A 21,893-nucleotide genomic window follows, 5' to 3' on the forward strand; every position below is an offset into this window, starting at 1 on the left:
GACTGGTTCAACTTTTAGTGAGGGTGTAGTTTAAAAAAATGACTAAGAAAATCTATAGTACTGGATTCCCAGCTGTTTTCAAAATACAGTGTTTTTGCTAAAGGCTGAGAGCCCAGGTACAGAAAGGGGGAATATGGTAAACCTGGCATAGTTATACATCATGATATTGGTTGGGAACCCTGGTAAAATGACAGGGGAACTTAGGCACATTTTACCTTCTTACCACCCTTAACAAAAACATTGATACATGACGTAATTGACAATATTAGGTAAAGAAATTGCGAACATCTACAGTACTCAACTTCTTTTTTGTATAACAAGATACATTCCCTGTACTTTTAATCAGTTTCATGGATATAAATGATTGAGAAAATCTATTGTACTTGACTAGCACAATGAAACCACTTATATTTAGTCCATGAGAAATCATTCATTTTGTAGACATTCAATCCAGAAATCATTGAAGCAACAAAGTAAAATAAAGCAGGCTTAAAAAATATGTAATTCTGTGCTAGAATGGGTACTAGTGATAAAGTATAGCAAAATATCTTTCTCTTGAACAGAGGGTTTGTCAAAGAAGGCTAATACCATAGAACAAAGGTATTACTATTACTTTGAGTGCTTCAACGTTGTTGTGCGCACAACTTTAATATGGTTCTACTAGGCAGCTAAAATCTACCTTGGTTCTCGTTTTTTTTTTTTTTTGTACCGAGGATTCCCTCAAAAAATATAGTACAGGGTATGAAAACCAATACAATTTTCACCAAGTTTCCCTCTTTGTTGTTACCAAGATTCTAAATTGTATTGTTAATGCAAAAACACTTACTAACTAAGTATATTGATAACCAGTGGACACTGTGGTAGTGATAAATCACGCATACATACAATGGCGGAGGAAAAATCTAGCAGCTATGTCTGGAAGTAAAAGATTGCAGTTTTGCTTGGTCTGTCTGAAGCGGAATAATCTCATCGAGTATTTATTTCATTAAATTGATACAACGACTTCTCACCTTGGGAAAAGGTACCAGGTGTAAAAACGTTCTCATAATTATGTGGTCACTGGTCAGTGCACTGACTGAAAAGCGTCGGACCATTTCACACAAAAAACCTCGTGGAACAAATCATGATTAAATGTAACCCGAAAAAAGTACACAGTTGCCGCAATAAGTGATGTTTTTATTGGATAAGCGTAGTCGAGGAGACACAACATGCGGGTAATCGCTTTACTGTGCAAACACTTACGCGTGTTCACTACTATAAAAGTATAATACGGTAGTCGGTAGCTATTTGTGTCAAGTTTAGTTGCAATATACTAAATCATGTTTACAAGTTGTTATCTGAAAGGAACACACAACTTAGAAGAACAAATGTTCAAAAACAAATTTGGTCTAAAGAGCTAAGAATTCGCATTTTTAGAATAAAATGATACCCTACACGGTAGGTGATTAATCAACTTAAAAAGCACTGTCAGAGAACAGGCAAACTACAATTACCAATGCCTCAAGGCTGTTTTCTCCGTAAGCTTTTATGTATCAACATGTTACCTTCACGTACGCTTGATTGAATGTGCACACTTTGACAGTCGCCGCGATAGGTAGTCTGAAAGTGCCTACCACGGGAAAATCATAAAATGTATGTCAAATTACTTTACAAGCAGAAAGTTATCGTTTGGTGAAGAACTATGACATTTCAAGACAAAAAATACAGACGAAAGAACCTGCTCACAGCTAAATACAGTAAAAAAAATTGAAACATGGCGCTATCTTTTAATTTTGTACCCATTCAGTCATTGTAGCAATTTTCTTTGACTACGGCACTGCCAAATTCAATACCATACTTACTGAAAACTTTCAGCCAACCCTCGACACGTCCGCTGGACTCCATTCAAAGGCTTTTAAACTATTGTTATGCAGCGAAAGGAAACACTCAGTTAGCAGTACTTCCGTACACAAGAACTTGTCCAACTATACAAGGAAACAAAGGGAGAAACCACTTGTTGTTGCATCGCTGTCGGTCGCACTTCACATGCTTCAGTCGAGGACAAAACTTTCCCTCGAGCGGATGACTACATTAGATTGGTAATGTTACATTCGCAAAATTTTACTTGCACTCTTAGAGTGAATATAATAACCACTAAAAATACTCCTACTTTATTCTAAGCCATATGTGATACTACTTTTTTTCACTTCGTGAAGAGCGGCAGCAAGACTTTGACAAATTTGGCGAACTTTTTTTCATAAGGATAATATGATAAAGTTGTAATGCGACGGGGAACCCAGTGGCGTCACAGAAAGTAGGCGGGGCACCATATGCAAATAAGTTATAAACGTTAAAATTATTTTTTCGGCCTGTTGGATGAGGGCGATATGCAACCATTTTCCCAGATTTTAATACCTGGGGTTCCTAGACCTCAGTAAAACACTGGTATCCAGATGTGTCAAGTGTCAAGATAGAATACTTTGTGTCAAGTCAAATGAACCATACAATACTATACTTTATACAATAACGATTTATCTTTCTTCTTCCATAAGTTACATTTTATTTTTGACAAAAATATTGGTAATTTCTCATACACTCTTTTGGCTTTGAAACTGATGAAGAGGGGCTATCGAGTTAAAGCTTCAAGAAACATCCACTCGAAAAAAAAAAAATACCACACCATTCAAATGCATTCTTTGACTTCAATGTTCTTAGAAGATTTATTATAGAAAAATTCTGTAACAATACAACATTTAAAATAATTTCTCAGAATACCATTCAAGTGTAGATTGTTTGCTATATGATTGATTGATTGATTGGTTGATTTATTGATTATTGAATTTACAAAAGACACTCACTTCAGCTCACTGTCATTTCTTTATATATATTCCCAACTAAATGTTCTTTTCTGTATTTAAAATTGAGTATTTCATTTTGATACATTTAATACAAATCTTCAACAGACTGCCATAGATACAATACATTGCATGCAATAGACAGTTTACTGGTCTAGTCTAGCTGCTAGACCTTCAGGCTTTCTTCCGATATGATACGACAAGCGACCGAAAGTCTCTGCTGTGCAAATATGTTGCACAAGTTTGGTAAATTAATTTTTAAAGGCTTTTATTGAAAATGCAAATTTGTTATGTATCATTTCTTTCAGCTCAGTTACCAGATTATTAGATTTTGCATTTTGTATGAATAGTCAGCAATTAACACCAGGTAAAAATCAGTATATTCCCCTGTCTTTTACAATATGGTACGTTATCAGCTATTAGATAATTTGTTTAATCTGTCCTGAATTTTAGTCAGTTCTTGGGATAGCCAAGATGGTGTAGGTATTGTCTTCTGCAGTTCTTCCATCTTATTTAGTTGTTGTTGTATTTGATGGACTGCATCACTATATTCTGACTCATCATATTTAGTTCTCTTGCTGTAGGGCTGCAAGATAAAAAAGAAATCATTCTCAATAGTTATTAATTTAATTTTTTAAATTGTTTGGTTTTTTTTTTAGGCACATAAACCCTTGAAGTAGACTAGCAGTTTATTCAAACTTCTCACTTTGGTTATGCTCTGTATACTAGAATGATCTAAGAACATATATCAAATAAATAGAAACATCCCCCCCCCCCCCCCCCCCCCCCCCATCTTCGACAAATAGAACTAGTATGAGCTATCAAAAAAAGACAAAAGAAATGAACAAATACGATTACCTCTGAGTTGATTGATGTATCATCACTGGTTGTAATATCTGTTTTTATTTTCTGGTTCAGATGAACAGCTGACATTTGTTGACACTGTGATTGTAAATATTGTGTTATAGCACCATGTTGGTTTCTAAGCTGATCTACGTCTGATGGTAGCTCCATACCACCAGTGAATGGAATCTAGAGACAACAAACACTTTGCTTGGTTAAAACAAGATATGATCAAGAAAAAGGCTCAAATTATTTGTGTTTAACGTCTAGTGTGCTTGTCATTTGCCTTGTCTTTCATTTATAAGTCGGGTGGTGCCCGTCATCTTCAAGACATAAAATCTGGTCTATAAAGCAAATCAAGCAACCTACATTATCAGATTTTACTCGCATTGTTTATTTCTAAATGTTTACTTCATACTTTACCTTGCTAAGGAAATCCACAGCAATGTCTTGTATGTTTCCTTTCTGTAAACATTCTGGAACTATCTGCTCATAAACTGTTTCCTATATCAACAAAATATATACAAAAGTATAGCTGTAAATGTACGGAAGTAACAATAATATCACTATTGATGATGTTACTAAGTCCCCCACACCACCCTCATGATCTCCCAAGTAATAGTGGGATGAATCTGTTAAGATATGCATAGATACATGTATTGCATGTATGTAGCACGCCCTCACAAGGCCAAGAAATTTCCTTATCTTGCAACTTATTGACCAATCAGAAGGTGCCTTTCATACCAGCCACTCAGAAGTGGTGGCTTCATATACACATTAAATTGGCAAAAAAAAGAGAAGAATTTTGTATCTGAATCACTGTATGACTCACCTCTGCAAATATACTGAATGCTTCGAGCGCTTTTTGATGTATCATGGCATTACTATCAGATAGAACTTCTGAAAACAAATGTGGAAGTTTGTTGAGAATTTCATCCTGCTGTAGAAAGAAAGAAACAAAATAAAAGGACAAGTTACATCAGGAGTAATGATTTCCTCATATGTGCTTCAATATTAATAGCCATATTAATCTATTAAGGTTCGAGTCCATGCAAAAACTAGAAAAAATTACAAAATTAACTTTTTTGGGGAAATGACTTCCAACCATCTCATTTATCATTGTATGCAACCCAAATGAATGTAGTAAACATATCAATTAGCAACTGTGGAAATGTGTGAAAAGGTCACAAAAGAGTTCACAAATGCCCCCACCCCCCCCAGCCATCATCCACCCCCCCCCCCCCCCCCCCCTCACAATTGACTTAACCCCATGCCCTCTTCTTCTTGTCATATTATCAATTCAAAAGTACCCAGTAGTAAACAGATCAAATAACTAATGTGAAAACCTGTGTCTTGTGGTCACGGAAAAGAAGATCACCAGTCCCTCCCCCTCCCCTAACAACAACAACAACAACAACAACAACAACAACAACAACAACAACAACAACAACAACAACAATGATATATTTACCTCATGTGGTTGTGGAACTATCTTCTTCCTAAAATTTCTGAGGAAATCTGTGACAGCCAACCTGAAGACAACCGATGGAGAAGTTGACAGTCCTCTCAGTAAACATGTTATGATCTGTACAGATAAAGTGAACAATAATACATATTAAAGTTTCAAAACTCTTCTTTTTTTTTTATTTGGAAAAGAAAGACGCATAAGCATTCAAAAACTGGATCAAACTATCCTGCATAATCCATAGTTTAGACGGTAACTGTACAAAAAATGAACAAAGACTGCAACAATAAGTATGATAAAACATACTCTAGATCACGGAATAGCTTATATTGGATTGAAAAATTTGTTGTTGTGGGTGACCGCAATAACATATTTCTCAGTCTACACTGCTAGCTGAACTGTACATGCCATGATTTACAGACTCTCTTTAATCGGAGTATCTTTGTAATATATGAAAGCTAGTAAAAAGTGAAGAAACACAATAAAAAAACAGTGAATGATTATAGATTGAAAGATTCATCCGTGTTTGTGCTCCTCATTGCTGTTGCATAAAAACAGCTATGTGGATAGTCAAGCTGCTAGACCCCTTGGGCTTATATATTCTGCTTACTGTCAAGGTGACCAAATGTTGCCACTGAGGGCGCTAGCTGCACCCAGACCGAGGTATGCGTTACCTGTGAGCTTTATTCCAGCAACCTCCAAGGTCTTACTACAATACTACTATTTGGACAAATCTTGTTGTCTATAAATGATCAAAACACATATCTGTACATTACCTGTGATAACTCAGCTGACTGTAAAAGTGGTAAAACCCATGACGATAAGACTATCAGACAGTATATGGCATGATTTGATGAGATCTTGTCTATAGGTAATACTGTCCATAATTTACATATAACTTCAATTGTTGATGTCTGTAGTTGACTAGATAGTGGCAGTGATGTAGGTATTGAATCTTGGTATATATTACACAGTAATCTCAGGTATGTTCTCTGGAATATACACAAAGAATAGAGGGTAATTAGTCAGTAGACAGTGTGTATACTAACAAGAAAACTGGCAACTAACACCCCCCCCCTCCCACACACACACACACACACACACACACACACTATTTTGCCTTTACTGGTTCCATACGCAAGCACAGCTGCAACTATTGATGCTTGCAATTGACTAGACAGTGATAGTGATAGTGATAAAGACATAGCATCTTGGTATATTACATTGTAAAATCAGGTATGTTCTTTGAAATATACACTATATACATTATATCAACCCTGCTATTGCAGACCTAATGTGTGTGGGTGATTCTATCCATGGTGTATCTGTTCTACACTACCGTATACTGTATCACTTTCACAACTTACCAATTTAACTAAAGCTGACTTAGTCTGTGTGGGTGATTCTATCCATGTTTGTATACTTTCTACACTGTACCGAGTCACTTGTTCACAAATCACCTGTTGTAACACAGGATATGGAAATGCTGAGAGTGGTAGATGTGTCCAAATATGACTGTACTTGTCTGGTGGGTACTTCTCTATAAATTCATTCTGAGAAAAAAAATAGAGTACTTAGTAAGACACAGTAAATAGAGTAAGACATTGATATGGAGTGTTTCAAATATAAATAACATACTAAGGTTTACTCAGGTGATGGTAATTGTGTAGTTATTGTATATGACTGAATGAGTATTATGAATGTACCATAGTATTACTGTCAAGAATCATATTCAAACTCTTATGCATCATATTCAAACTTCTGACCAGACTTTCATCAACCTACTTATCAGACATAATTCAACTCAAGCCAACTCCCCTGACACTCTGCTTTGTCCATAAATATTTATTGCATAAACCCAATTCCAGACTGCTGTTGTGTAGTGGGCATGCTTTCTTTGTGCCATACCCCCTTCGATGAAATAAACTACCATAGCTATTTACTATTTGACCAAAAACCTACCACTGACAATTTCAGGAAGAATTTTAACAATCAATCTATTCTCAAGAGCCTTCTAAATGTATAGCACTTTCAAGTTTACATTACACACTAGGCAACTAACATTTTAGAAATTGATCAGTTGATTGATTCTGTTTTGCTCAACTTGAACAAACAATTACCATCACCCTCTCTGGTAGAGAGAGATTTACCCCTCCCTGGTAGAAAGAGGATTTATTAAGATGGATTCTATATTTTCAGACTTTAGCCTGATAAATTTTGTGATTTCTGTTATTACTGACATACAAGTACTCCACCTACCTGATAGTGTTGGTCCATTAAAGATACCAATCTCTTGTTAAGTGTAGTGATGTTTGCATACAATGTATTGGTATTGTATGGCAGTGTAGATAACAGACCAACTAGTAGATCCACATAGTGGGAAACAAGTGATGGAGAACCACTTCTATACATGGAATGAAATTGAACATGGAAACATATGATTGACTGATTGATACAGACAACTTGAAAAATCACCATATATAAAATATCATTCACAGAAAATTTGTACAGAGTTTCAACTGAAAATGTAGCAATGAGTTCTTTTACATATGCAGAAAAATACACTCACATTCACTCGAATGGAAAGTAAAGGTTAAGAGTTACTATGGGTAAAATTAATGTTATCTATACTGTAAGTATGCTACATGGCTTAAAATGGCCCTATAGATGAGGATGTGATATTTATCTTAGATTGTTAATTTATAAAACAATTTTATCATGACATCCTACTTGAACAATCAATATGAAACAGCATATGCCAAGTCTTTGTTTGTAGCTCAATAAATGGCAAATGCTTAATAAACGTATAAAATCCTGTTTTAGCTTTTTGCAATGTATTGAGTTACAAACAAAGACTTTGCATGTGTTGTTTCATATTGATTTTTCAAGTAGGAAGCCATGATAAAGTTGTTTTGTAAATTAAAAATCCAAAATAAATACCCAATCCTCATCCATATGGCCACTTTAACATTTAGGCTTAAAGTATACATTGACTATCACTTCATCTCACAGCAAAGGAAAAAAGTTATGTCTGATTGTATTTCGTTTCTTATACAAAACAGTATAAAAAAGTAAAAATAAACATAAGGTCTATAAAACACTTTTACTCTATCTGTAGCAATCCTTAAGTCCTTGTATATCTGACTTTTATGTCATAAGTAACAATAACAAAACAAACCTCAACAAAATATACATCTATAAGCATTAATACCTTGCAATAAAGCACCATACATCCATTGCTAACAAGGCAGGATACAAATCTATGGACAGGACATGTTCCAGTAAGTTGTTCTCAACTATACTGAAATACGTTGATGGTAATGAAGCAACCATTGTACACAGGTGTACACATATATGTTGGTATAGACTGACTTCTCTGTATGGCCTGCCATCACACATCAAACCAGGGACTTGTACAGGTAGACTTAACTCTATGTAACCTGAAATAAGTATAGGTACATCAAAATAGTTTTCTGAATAAGGTACAATGAATGCAAAGCCCTATTGTGATTTCTGAACACCTTCTTGATAAATGAAATTACACTCCAAACAATGCAATTTATATAATAGTACAAAAACAGTATTAAAACAGCCACAGGGGAAATGTAGACACTTTGACCAAATATTTCCATGATTCTTCAGATACTTACATTTCTTAACAGATGTAAATACTGTCTTTATAATATCGTCTCTGTGGTCATCTTCTGGTAGATTTGTAGGTTTCATCCACAAGTCAATGACATCTCCTCTCTGACTTGAAAGTTCTTTGACAACTTGGATCAACAACATACAGTGTGGAAAATACCACTCTGGAGGCAGACCTGTAGAGTAGAACAAATAAGATAACAACTTGGAAAACTTTATCTATCTGTTCGTGTTTGTCAATCTGTGTGTGTGTCTTTCTGTCTGTCTGTCTGTCTGTCTGTCTGTCTGTCTGTCTGCCTGCCTGCCTGTCTGTCTGTCTGTCTGTCTGTCAATCTGTGTCTGTCTCTGTCAAACTATGTGTGTGCACGTGTCTGTCTGTCTCTGTCTGTCTGTGTCTGTCTGTGTCTGTCAATCTGTGTGTGTGTGTCTGTCTGTCAATCTGTGTGTGCATGTGAATGTCTGTCTGCCTTTATGTCTGCCTATCTGTCTGTCTTTGTCTTTCTGTCTAATATCTATGTCCCTCTAGTGTATTACTTGATCAGATGAACGCTATAAGACTGCAGATGAGATTACTTTTTTTTTTTACATACAAATCCATCATTTGCTATTTGACCAATATAGGGTCTTTCCTTACATGGTAACTCCTTGTACACTACAATCTTGAAACAAATGTCTATTAGGTGCAGCCAAGGTCTTCAGACAGCACCAGGAATCTTATGTATACACTGAGACCTTCAAAATTATTAGTATTGTTACCTCTGAACTTTACATGATTTGGTTTAAGAATTCATTGCTTGACTGATTATTGACTGTTGATAGATTCCTTAATTGGCTGATTGATTAATTTAATGATTGGCTGACTGACTGATTGATTGTTTGGTTATCTGACTACTTGATTTACTGATTAATACACAAAATGACCAATGGATAGAGTGACTGACTGACTGATTGACTAATAGATTGATCAATTGACTGCCAGACTAACTGATTAATTAATTAATTAATTAATTAATTAATTAATTAATTAATTAATTAACTGTTTTCGTCTTGCGGCAGATCTCATGAGATCCTGTGAGCCATTGCATCCATAGCAACCACTTGAGGGCAGTCAAGCTGAAAGTGTCAAACACTTAGAAACACTATTGTTTTCAACATCATCGCAAATGGCTATGGCGAAAGCTTGACTACAATCTGTCAATCACATGTTTGACAACCATTGTTGCTAGGCATATTTGAATATCTCGTAAGATTTGCAATGAGATGTAAAACCCCTTATTGACTGTGAGGTTTTTTTAACCAATTCATTTCTGCTTCACACCTTCTACTTCAGCCAACATAATTATTTCTATTATTATGGAGATTATAAGGTACACTGATAGCTGTAGAGACCCAGTAACTGTGAGAACAATCAGGTTCATGTAAGGTCACATTATTGCCTCTAGCACAACTGAATTCCTGCCTGGAATATACCCACACAACTTCAGAAGGCAGTTGTGTTGAGTGGGGGAGGATTTGAATTGACAGTCTTATTGATTCAAGCAATGGCACCTTTGAAGAATTCATTCGGTTTCAAAAGTGAAAAGAAAAGTTACAACAAAGGCTTGTATACTACAACCTACATTTACTGTCTGAGACCACCTATCTGACTTCATATATGGTTGAGTACAAAGAAACCCAAAGAATAAAAACTCATGTGACCAGTAACAAACACAAACATAGGTGGTCATATTCCATGCATGTATAATATATTAGAGGTGGTAATAAACCATTCTAGGAATTATTACTCATTTGAGAGATAGACACAGCCAAGTGAGCAAGATGGCGACTGCTGCTGCCCCTGACTCTGACAAGATTCTGGACAAAATTGATGACCATTTACTGTCTTGTTCTATATGTCTTGAGCAGTACAAGAACCCTAAGACTCTACCATGTCTTCATACATTTTGTGAACAATGTCTGGTTACACTTGTTGAAAAGAAGAAAGGGGTGTTGTCCTGCCCAACCTGTTCTACACTTTGTCCTCTACCAAGTGGAGTGTCTGGCTTGAAAGCTAACTTCTTTATCAACTCTCTGATGGAGATTGTAAAGCAAGGACCAATAGAAGTCTCCAAACCTGGAATGTGTGAAGGATGTGATGAAAATACAGCATCTCACAGGTGTGTAGACTGTTGTTTAAATTTCTGTCCCTTCTGTACCAAACCTCATAAAACTGTCCCTGCCACAAGGGGTCATAAGGTCATTGCTCTCCATGACTACGAGCAGTCAACACTAGCCACTCGTCTGACACACAACAAAGTATACTGCACTGTTCATCCTGAAAATGTTGTTAAATTCTACTGTGATACATGCCAAGTACCCGTCTGTTCAGACTGCATTGTGATCAAACATCGCATTCCTGAACATGTACATAAAGATCTGCAAGAGGCAGCTGATGACTTCACTGAACAACTGAAAGAAATGATGTCGAAAGTGAAAGAGAAAGAAAAGGAAGCCAAAAGATGTAAACAAGAAGCTGAACAGAGCAGAGATGAGTTGAAACAACAGTGTCTTGATGAAAAAAAGAAAGTTAAAAATAAAGCTGAAGCAGTCATGCAAAGAGTACAAAGGGAGGAACAAAGATTGATGGAAGAGTTAGAGGCCGAGTATAGAAGGAGAATTAAACAAAATGAGGTTCAGTTAGATGATTGGGAAATGAAACACGGAAATATTTCCAGTACCTGTAGTTACCTAGAAACACTGATGCACCATGGGAGTCCAGCTCAACTTATGTCGACAAAGCACGAATCTGTGTCATGTATCAAAGGCATGGTTGCCATGGAAACAGAGTTTACAAAACCAGCATCTGTGAGGTTTGAACCTGTAGATGATAATACAGAGCATGGAATGCTGGGATCGTTGAGATCGGATGCCAATATATCACAGTGTACAGTTGAAAACATTCCCAAAGGTGACTCGGTCAACTTGGTCATCAGAACCAAAGATGGTAAGGATAGGCAAGTTATGCCATGTCAAGAAGTCGGAGTCAAGGTAACAAGACCAGATGAATCACAGGAAGATGTTAAAGTCACAGATAACAGAGATGATACACATGTAGCAACCATAACTGCACCAGACATCAACAAACTGCAATTAAGTGTTACAGTGGGAGGGCAACTAATACCAGGATCAACCTTTACAATAAAGATGAGTCGACTGATTAAAACATTGGGCAGAGAGGGGAGTGGTAAAGGTGAATTCAACAGTCCCAGAAGAACAGTGCTTAGCAAACATGGAGACTTCATCACAGCTGATTCTGACAATCACAGAATTCAAATCACAAACCAGGATGGAAATTTCAAGTCAAGTTTCACATTTGCAGATCAATTTAAGAATCCATTTACACCAATGGATATAGCCATATCAGCTGATGATAAACTCTTCATGACAGACAGGGATAACAAACAGGTTGTTGTCAGTGATGAAAATGGTCACTTACTTGGATGCTTTGGGCAGAATGAATTGAAACATCCACATGGGGTAGGCATAAGTCCTGTAGATGGCGCAGTCTATGTGACAGACTGGGATGGAAAGCGTGATGGCACAGATGAAGAAGGTCACCATGTTGTAAAATACACACAAGATGGTAAATATATAAATTCATTTGGAAAGTTTGGTAACAAGGAGGGGGAATTCCAAGGCCCCTCATCTGTTGCCATTGACAGTCATGGAACAGTGTTTGTATCTGACTATGACAATGATTACATACAAGTTTTCAATATAAACTGTCAGTTCGAGAACAAAATTGGAAGCTATGGTACCACTGATGGTAAATTTACATTTCCAACATGTGTAGATATTGACAAAGGTGGAAATCTGTATGTCAGTGATGTAGGCCATAATGCTAACTGCATACAGAAGTTTGACAGCAGTGGTAACTTTATCTGTCGTATAGACGGTGAGGAGGATAGACTGAGTTGGCCCAAAGGTATCACAGTGCTATCCAGTGGGTCTTCATGTAGACTTGCTGTTGCTGACACTGATAATCACTGCATCAAAGTATTTGCAGTGTAAGTACAGTCAGCATAACAAAGTCAAAGACTACAATTAGAGATGGAAAGAACCATCAGAGACAAAGATAAACCATAAATGCTCAGATATTGTGTGATGTACAGTAGTGATGATAATCATAGCATTGTGACATTTTCTATGCATCAATTATTATTTTGCTGTGAAAATATAGTCAGAAATACTGTAAGAAATACTCTCCACATGTGAAAATAAATTAACATAAACATGTGTGTTGCTGGGCTGTGCACCAAGTGGAGATCTTCACACCATTATGATTGTACTTGATAGTTGAAGTGAGAAGTCAATATGTAATGTAGGCATGTAGGCTAGCTTTGAAAATATTTCACCACTCACTTATCACCAATGTGATAACATTAGTATACTCTTAACAAATACAGTAGACAAAAACAGAGGACTAAACCTAAACCTTTGTTTGGTTGGTCAAAGTTTAAACAAAGGGTGCAGCGAACATGTCATTGATTTAAATTAATCAATCAATCAATCAAGCAATCATTCAACCAAATAATAAATCAATTAATAAATCATTGATTGATCGATCAATCAATTACATGCTCACTACACCCTGTGGTTTAAATCAAAGTGTATGCTACCATTGCTTGTCACAAATACACAGACTTTATGACCAAGTTATGTATTTTTTCAACAGTTTTATTTTGAATTTGTATTAAGTTTTTGCATAACACCTGTGTTGAGCAATTTTCTAAAGTTCCTAAATTTAATGAAGGCTTCAAGTTACTTGTTCCTTATAAATTTGGAACATTTTAGAAGTAACAAATAGTTTAACCTGTTGATGATTTATAATGAAAGTTGACCATCTACAACATCTAATTGTCGTAGTTAATTGTTATTTTATCAGACAGTTACAGCAGTTTTACAAAATTACAGTCTGTACACAGTAGCACTAAGAGTATAACTATAATTGCCAACAGTATTTTGTTTATGTTAAGACAGTGGGAATAATTTATTAAAAACTGTCCTGAGAAGAAGTTTCAGTTGAATCTACCCAAAGTAAACATCTACACCATACTTAGTCTAGCAGCTAGACCTCGGCTGTTCTACTATTACAGGTCTGTGCCAGGGGTAATATTTGTAAAGATTTTTGAGCACAGTGTGGAAAAAAAAGCTCTGTAAACAAACATTATCTTTATTATCATTTTATTGTAATCATTACCTTGATTTGACTTGGTCAGTACTTCAACAAATTGTTGTGTTGGTATCAGCATGGACACAAGTGGTTCAATGAAGACAAGTAGAGATTGTTTCATGTCTTTCATCCTAGCAGAGTTGACTGGTGTAGAATATAAACTTGGTGGTGACATACTGTAGATCAAAATAAAGTAACGGTACCATAATCACACACATGTCAATACTTTGATTTAGGTGATACACTTTCTATTTGAGAACAATTTTTTTGTGGATTCTGGGTTCATATTAAAAACAAAATATTGCTACCCACAGAGTCAGAAAATATAAACTTGGTGGAGACATACTGTGGATCAAATTAAAGCAATCATAATCACAAACTTGTCAATTTAAAATTAATATGATCACTTTGATTTCTAACGTCCAGGTGATACACTTTCTCTACGAGAATGATTTTCTGTGGATTCTACAAATGTACATGTACAAAATATTGCTACCCACACAGTCACAAAATATAAACTTGGTGGAAACTTACTATGGGGCAAGACGAAATAATCATAATCACACATTTTCATTTTTCATGTACAGTATGTAGTTTTTTGCAGCAGTCACCTGATCTTTTTTTTTTCATTGTAATATTTATACTAGTGTATGAGTTTTGAGTGGCTAGACTAGATTAGTTACAGAAACTATTTTCTAGCCTCTCGCCCGCTCTGATACAATTATGCACACATTGTGTATTATATGCTTTCAATTGTTATGTATTATTTTTTTGTGATGGGTAAATAAATTACAATTACAATTACAATTAATTACAAATAGTAACTTTGGTTTGTGTGGATACCTAGGTGTTACAAGGCTAAACATTCATTCATTCCAAAAATGAATGTGTATGGCCTCTGGGTTTTTAATCACAAAACGTTCCTACTCAGAGTCAAAAAATTATCCAGAGTGATCCTACCCTTGCATTGACATCCCATGGTATCATTAAAGGTTTACATGTACTAATAAAATGGGCTGACGTTACATGTCTTGCTGTATAAGACTATAAAACAAACTGAGTAACAGAGCTGAAGTGTCAACACTGGTGTCATGGTTGGGGGTCTGTTCTGATGTGAATAAATGAGAAAAATGAGAAAAATTTTCGATTTTAGTCTTCAGCTAGTTCTCAAAGACTACTTTTTACAAACTACTAAACCAAGTGCACTGTGTTTAGGTGCAAGAATTCATCTTTATCACTACTTATTTTTACATTGTGGTGAAAATTTCTAGTTTTACAGTACTGGTTTATATATAGGTGTTTCTTACCTTAGTAAAGCAAGGATAAGTTTATATAGATCTTCATAGCATGGTCCAAGGTAACCATCAAATTCTTTCACTAAAGTCATTAGTATGTTGACAAAGAATCTACACACTTTAAACTTTCTACCAAAGATCTTGTCATTAGTGCCTTGAGATCCTGATATTTCTGTATCGCCTGCTAGTTGTAGTAAATATTCGTAGGTTGACTGGATTTCTTGACATAGTACTCTGATCATGTCAGATACCTATGAAAAATAAAGTAATTGAGACAACTTTTGTGCTAGTCGACAAATGAAAAATGCTTACAGAGAAGGGAGGACAGACAACATCAATCTCCCCTCCCCCTCTCTGTCTCTCTCTCTCTGTCTGTCTGTCTGTCTCTCTCTGTCTGTCTGTCTGTCTGTCTGTCTGTCTGTCTGTCTGTCTCTCCCTCTCTCTCTCTCTCTCTCTCTCTCTCTCTCTCTCTCTCTCTCTCTCTCTCTCTCTCTCTCTCTCTCTCTCTCTCTGAAATTCTGAATTAGCCACTTTCATGACATCTGTGTGATCCCATCATTGTAAAACCACAGGCCTCTTTTTGATACCATCAAAGATGTATGTCAGTGGTAAAATGTGTGCTGGCTTGCGAGAATATGTGACCCACAAGGTTTACATCTAGCTGCAGAGACATACCTGGAGGTACTACATGAAAACATATTCAATCCCAAAGAAGAATTTCTAAATATCTTCAATATAACTTGTCTAGGACTAATGTAAAATGTAAATCTTTGTTTTTGGAAGCAGTGTTGTGACAATTATACACACTAGTTAAACAACATGTTTACAATTCAGTGTAAAAATACATTTCAACATGGCATCTGAAATATACTACACTGGTGTCACATAGGGGTTATGAAAGTTGACCATTCCATGTATTCAAACAGAAATTTGGACGGGTGGGGAGGGGGAGGGGTGGTTGTTAAACTCAATCAACCTTCACTGACATTCTGGACTTTTTGTACTGATACTTCAGATAACTTCTAATTACCTTCAGTCTGTCCCTCAGTATCATTTTGTTCTTTGTAGATATCTCAACCAAACTCTTCCATGTTCTTAGCAACACAGTGTCATCTACATCGCTGATAACGGTACATATATCATATAACCCATTACAAACTGTAAATAGAAACACAGAAATTATACAATAAAAGAATATCATGATGTGAAATAAGATAATCAACTATTACACATGTACTATTGAACAGTCTGAAACAGGTATTTAGACTTGTGATAAGAAAATGTAACATTTTCACCAAGTAGTACTTCACCGTTTGCAGAAGTGCTGATTTAATAAAATTCATTTTTGGGGGCTGAGATGAATAGACAAAAAATACAGTAGTTCTTATTGCATATTACAAGTATGGCAAGTCTACTGGGCTCAAAATTAATTTCAGAGTAGGAGCTACTCTTAATTTAACATTACTATAAAATATAATGACTTATCTCTTCTATGTACTCCACTTAATATTCAGTTTTCTGCAGCATCTATCATAGAATTAAACATACCTTGAGTTACCGTGGTAACATCATCTTCAGTGGATGACACAATTACAGCTTGCAGTAGTGTCAACAACAGTTTTTCCAATTCAAATGATTTCTTAAACAACTGACCAAGAGGTTCGGATACCAAATGAAATGTATTTCCATATAGTGATGTACTCTCCTTAAACGGAATAGTAGTTCAGTAGGATAGTTAGTATCAGAGGAATCTTGTAAACTTGTCATCTTGAATGTAGACTGTAAGAGAAGTTGTGTTGGCCCGCCCTCACTGGCCATTTCTTGAGAAGGGTTGGCCACAGACAAGGAAGAAATGTTTTCCTTGTCTGTGAGTTGGCTGGCCAATGCCTGAGGGCGCACTTTGATGGCATACCTTTACAGACAATTTTTAACAGTACATTATGGGAAATATTCACACTCGGATTCAGTGAGAAAAACAATTGACAAGCAGAGCTACACAAAAAGTTCATCCAGAAAGTCCAACGTTATCCTTACGGGCTCACTGATGAGAAAAGACTAAAACCAGAGCTGGAATTCAAACAGCTTACTCTCACATCAAAGAGTAGCACAATATTAGAAATTCAAGTAGGGTTATATCACATTGAGGATAATATTAAACCAGTACTTACTTTGCAATGGTTATATGATCCTTTGACAACGTGTATGACAGTGGTTGGTAAGGACTGAACTTGTTTTAAATTGACACTGTGACTTCCATTACTACAGACATGTTGTATACATTGACATAGACAGTCTACAATGTCTAGTATCACCTATAAAATAAGTATACATGGTAGATGATTAATACATCTAGGATATAACTTATAGATGAATATATGCACTAAATACTTTTTTGACTGTTCAAATTTCACACACAAATTTCATTGGTTTTGGTCAATGCTAGATATATGCTGTACTGTTTCATTAGTAACTTAGTGAATTCATCAAAACATACCTAACCATTACTGTATTTCTCTTGTAAGGACACAAATAGTTCTTTTACACACAGTTTATTCATGACTTCATACACTGCCATATGATCAGCAGCCATGCCCAAAGTTTAGCCCTCACCATGCCAAATCTGGTATGCACTCTTGTGATCCTTACATGTGAAATGGCCAGAACTTCAGTAATTGAAATATGACATATTGCTATATATTATTCCACGTTTTACCAGTTGGAATAAAATAAAATGAATATATAACATTAAATCACAGTACAGTATTGTTGCATATAAATGTTTTCTTGTGACATTTTGGAAGTGCAACCTGTACACTGTGTGCAGAAAGAATGTCAGGTGTACATACTACATGTATACTTTTATTTCGTGTACATTTGAAATGATGTGCATGCAAATTGAGGATGGGCACATTATGAAGGGAAGGTGATGTCAATTTTGACAGCTATGTGTCATTGAGGACGCATGATGAAAAAGGTAGCCGCGACCTCTGATATACTTCGATATGGTAAGAGTGGCCATCAAAGCCAAGGCAATTACAACTATGTCCTTTTGATACAGTAGAAACTCATTAATTAAAGTTAACTTTGATTCATTTTGATGACAGTTCTGTTGTATTTCATTGTATGCTCCCCAGGGTGTTGAGGCAGTATAAAGGGCTGTTGTGCCATTATAGATCCGTACCTGGGGTAATAGTTATAAAGAACTTTGAGCACAAAGTGGGAAAACGCTATATGAAAACTAACATTATTATTATTATCAAAAGCCCCCTGTACCAACAACACAGAAGTCCTACCTTAAGACACTGTAATAGAGTATCTTGTAGCCTTCCATCTTGGTGTTCTTGTAGTGCAGTAGTGATAGCAACTAATGTATTGTCAAACAGTTCACTTGTCTATAGAATGGGTAGAAATAACAGTCAATACTAACCTGTCTACCAACAGATTTAATGTTCACCTCTATATCAAATTAAATCATGTACAATATGCTAATTCAATATCTATATCAATACATATAGACAGCTAGGGCATTAGACTGTAAGATACATCATGATGTTTCGCCCTCACTGGCCTCCATGTTTATGGGCGCCCCATCACGCCGTACCTTACAGACTACTAGGGCATTGGACATTACCTATTGTGAGTACATATCAGCATATATTATGATTTAAACAGTAGTCAAACACCAATGATGAAGTAAGAAAGCAAGAAAGAAAAATGTATGTGTGCCCTACCTGTGGAAGTATTTGTGAATACAAGTTGATTTCTACATCACAAATTTCTAGACAGGGTAAAAATGAAGAAGTCAGTGTTTTCAAGATCACTAGCTGCTTTTCTGGTGAAATATTTGAACTTGAAAATGAAGAGTAAAACTAGTTAAGGAATAAAAGTCAACTATAATGACTAATACAGAAGACTTTAGACCTCAACCCCCCTCCCCTCCTCAATTGTTTCTACTCAAAACAAATATCAAAACAGATATTTACTAACAAAATACCCTAATTAACCCTTACTCCAGAGGTATGCATTTTTACTTGTATTGGTTAACTTTGTGTCCTTTCCATATAAAGACTCAGTATTTGTTCTGTCATGTCAAAGGTTGAGCAATGCAGAACCTTGTAGATACTACCTCAATCTGATTACATGTAAATCTGTATAGGAATACAACTCGATTGCTTTATAATACTTCCATTTCCTTGTTTGTTTTTGATTTTGTTAATTGTTCTGTAAGTGACCGCCTTTTCAGATGGTGTTCACACCTGGAACAAAATCGAAAAACAAACAAGAAATACTTTGTTTGCTGTCCTTGAGTTTCACCAAAACCTACCTCGCAGACAGGGGGGAAAACAAACACAGAGAAAAATACAATGCTAGCATGTCATGTAAAATTCACTTTTCTGTTGATTCATTTTCTGTTAGTACCTAAATCTACTAGACTGGTGAAATACTAAATGTCAAAGTCCTAAATTTGATAGCCCTAACAATTTAAATATATGTGTAGTTGTTCAGAAGGTATTTGAACGGTCTTTCCATTTACAATAGTATGAAATATGGCCTTGCCTGGAAATTTTGAGCAAAATAAAATGTTTTTTCCTTCTTCTAAATCTACCAACAAACCTACCTGCACGCAGATGGCAAACAAAGAATGTACCTGATGGTGCCTAATATAGATCCTCAACCAACATGGAGGGTCTATGTACCTAATAAATAAGGTAGTCTCAATGAAAGATTTCAATTACTACTGAATTCAGATCTATTTACAAAGGATATGATCAGTTTTGGCAGTGCATCAGATAAATGCTGTTTACAAGTACTAATGTCCCAACTACATATATCTTCTAGATAAGAACTCTGTGACATGATTCAGGCTGACATCATTTCAAGACTGGGGAGTCTGAAAAAGAGAATAAAGGCAAATTATAATGAGTGGACTTTTTTTTTTTGGGGGGGGGTGTGTGCAATTTATGTTTCACACATGTGCTTTTGATCTGCTGATGCCTGACTACTAGTATCCCTTTTCACACCTTAGTTTCAAAATTCTAATTTCTCTTCACACCTTTCTCACTACTTTGGTCTCTCAGTCTCACACTTGTAGCCAGTTATATTATTTCCACCGAGTCATTAGACTCTGCATCTGAGCATGGATGTACATAGGAACGTCACAGTTGCCGTAAATAACTAACTCATTTTTCACAGTAAAAAATACAGAAGGGTAAAATATTAGAAACAACTATCGTGTCCGTACTTCTCTGTCTGCAACCGTTCAAACTCCATATCACACATCATGATGATCAACTTCATCAACTAGCTTCGTTCACGTCAAAAGTCAAAAAAAGTTTTTAAAATAAAGTTCATTGGAACTCGCAGGATAATAAGCAAACCGACTTCCATACCCTTTTTCGCACGACAGCCCCTGTGAGATATCGACGGATTCGCCGTAAACATACAAAAATGTTCACAAAGATATAAGTTTCCGACTGGTTTCCGAAAATATCACTTTTGACTTTTCGTATTAGCCGCCATCTTGAGGTCATGATCCGGGAACTTTTCAAAAATAACCCATTTTCACACAGGGGAGTGAGCTTTAGTGATGTGTGCGTGTAACAGGATAAGTGAAAAGATAACTATGTAACATACCTCAAGTAGAAATGCGGTAGGATTCAGAGAATGCATATTCTATTTTAAGATTTCACATGGAAATATGAAATTTCAACGACCGAAATGGCTACTGTTTGCAATACCCCTCGTCCCATTCAACCTTCCTCAATATTAGTTCCGACCCATGTGAACTTTTCCCGCCAACTTTCATTCACACGCTCAGCTGACCTAGGCTGTTGACAGTACACATAGAAGGTGGCTTCTTCTAAATCTGAACGGTTAAAGTCGAATTTTCGTTTCTGTATACCAGAACGGGTGAAAAAACTTACACTTGTGCTTGTCTTCGGAAGGTAGAATGCCATCCAAAATAGAGCCATCAGATATTCCCGGTGACCTGCGAGAGAGGTAAGATATCAACATGGCTTGCGTATTTCATTTTCAGTCCAACTTCCGACGACACAACTGCATCTCTTTTGCAGGTAACAATAGGTCACAATTTCGCTAGAGACTTCAGGGTCTAATAACCAAATGAGACAAGACTTGTCGTTTACTGTTTACAGCTAGATTTAACATAACAATGTTATATCTGCCAGACTGCGTCATAATATTGTGTTGTTTGTTTACAAATTAAAAGTACAACAACAATAACGTCATCATCACCAGAGTGTAATATATTTACATTGTGTTTTGTATTAAAGGATAATCAAGCTCCAAAACAACTTTGAAAACGGAGGCTTGAAAGAAAAGGTGAGTTCTGAAGATGTTGTTATAATATTTGCCAAAGGGCACAGGGAAGTCTTTGTCATGTACCACATTTAGTCAAACTATGTAAATATTTGGGTGGTACTTCCATCGTCAAAACCCATCAATAAATTGTTGTGACAGAACTTCAACCAGTTTTACATGTGACAAAATTTAAATGGAGATTTATATTTAGCATATCATGTGATGTGTAGATGGAGTCTCTTGACCAGGTCGTGTTGATTGGACCAAATCAATGAATT

General features: G+C 35.9%; 1 protein-coding gene across 1 annotated transcript; it reads right to left on the reverse strand.

The window, feature by feature from the left end:
* Window positions 1–2,983: 2,983 nt before the first annotated feature.
* LOC144441492 (FIGNL1-interacting regulator of recombination and mitosis-like) lies at window positions 2,984–20,151 on the reverse strand. Its single transcript, XM_078131075.1, has 18 exons — window positions 20,062–20,151; window positions 19,026–19,157; window positions 18,588–18,686; window positions 17,463–17,606; window positions 16,843–16,999; window positions 16,325–16,452; window positions 15,307–15,545; window positions 14,027–14,175; window positions 8,793–8,963; window positions 8,354–8,582; window positions 7,402–7,546; window positions 6,510–6,695; window positions 5,919–6,134; window positions 5,149–5,262; window positions 4,510–4,617; window positions 4,101–4,181; window positions 3,693–3,866; window positions 2,984–3,420 (listed from the first exon to the last, which is right to left on the reverse strand). Exons 1-18 carry the CDS (start codon window positions 20,149–20,151, stop codon window positions 3,247–3,249), a joined length of 2,736 nt encoding a protein of 911 aa, XP_077987201.1. The 3' UTR covers window positions 2,984–3,246.
* Window positions 20,152–21,893: the final 1,742 nt, after the last annotated feature.

Source organism: Glandiceps talaboti, chromosome 10 (assembly GCF_964340395.1).
Source record: "Glandiceps talaboti chromosome 10, keGlaTala1.1, whole genome shotgun sequence".
Taxonomy (NCBI): domain Eukaryota; kingdom Metazoa; phylum Hemichordata; class Enteropneusta; family Spengelidae; genus Glandiceps; species Glandiceps talaboti.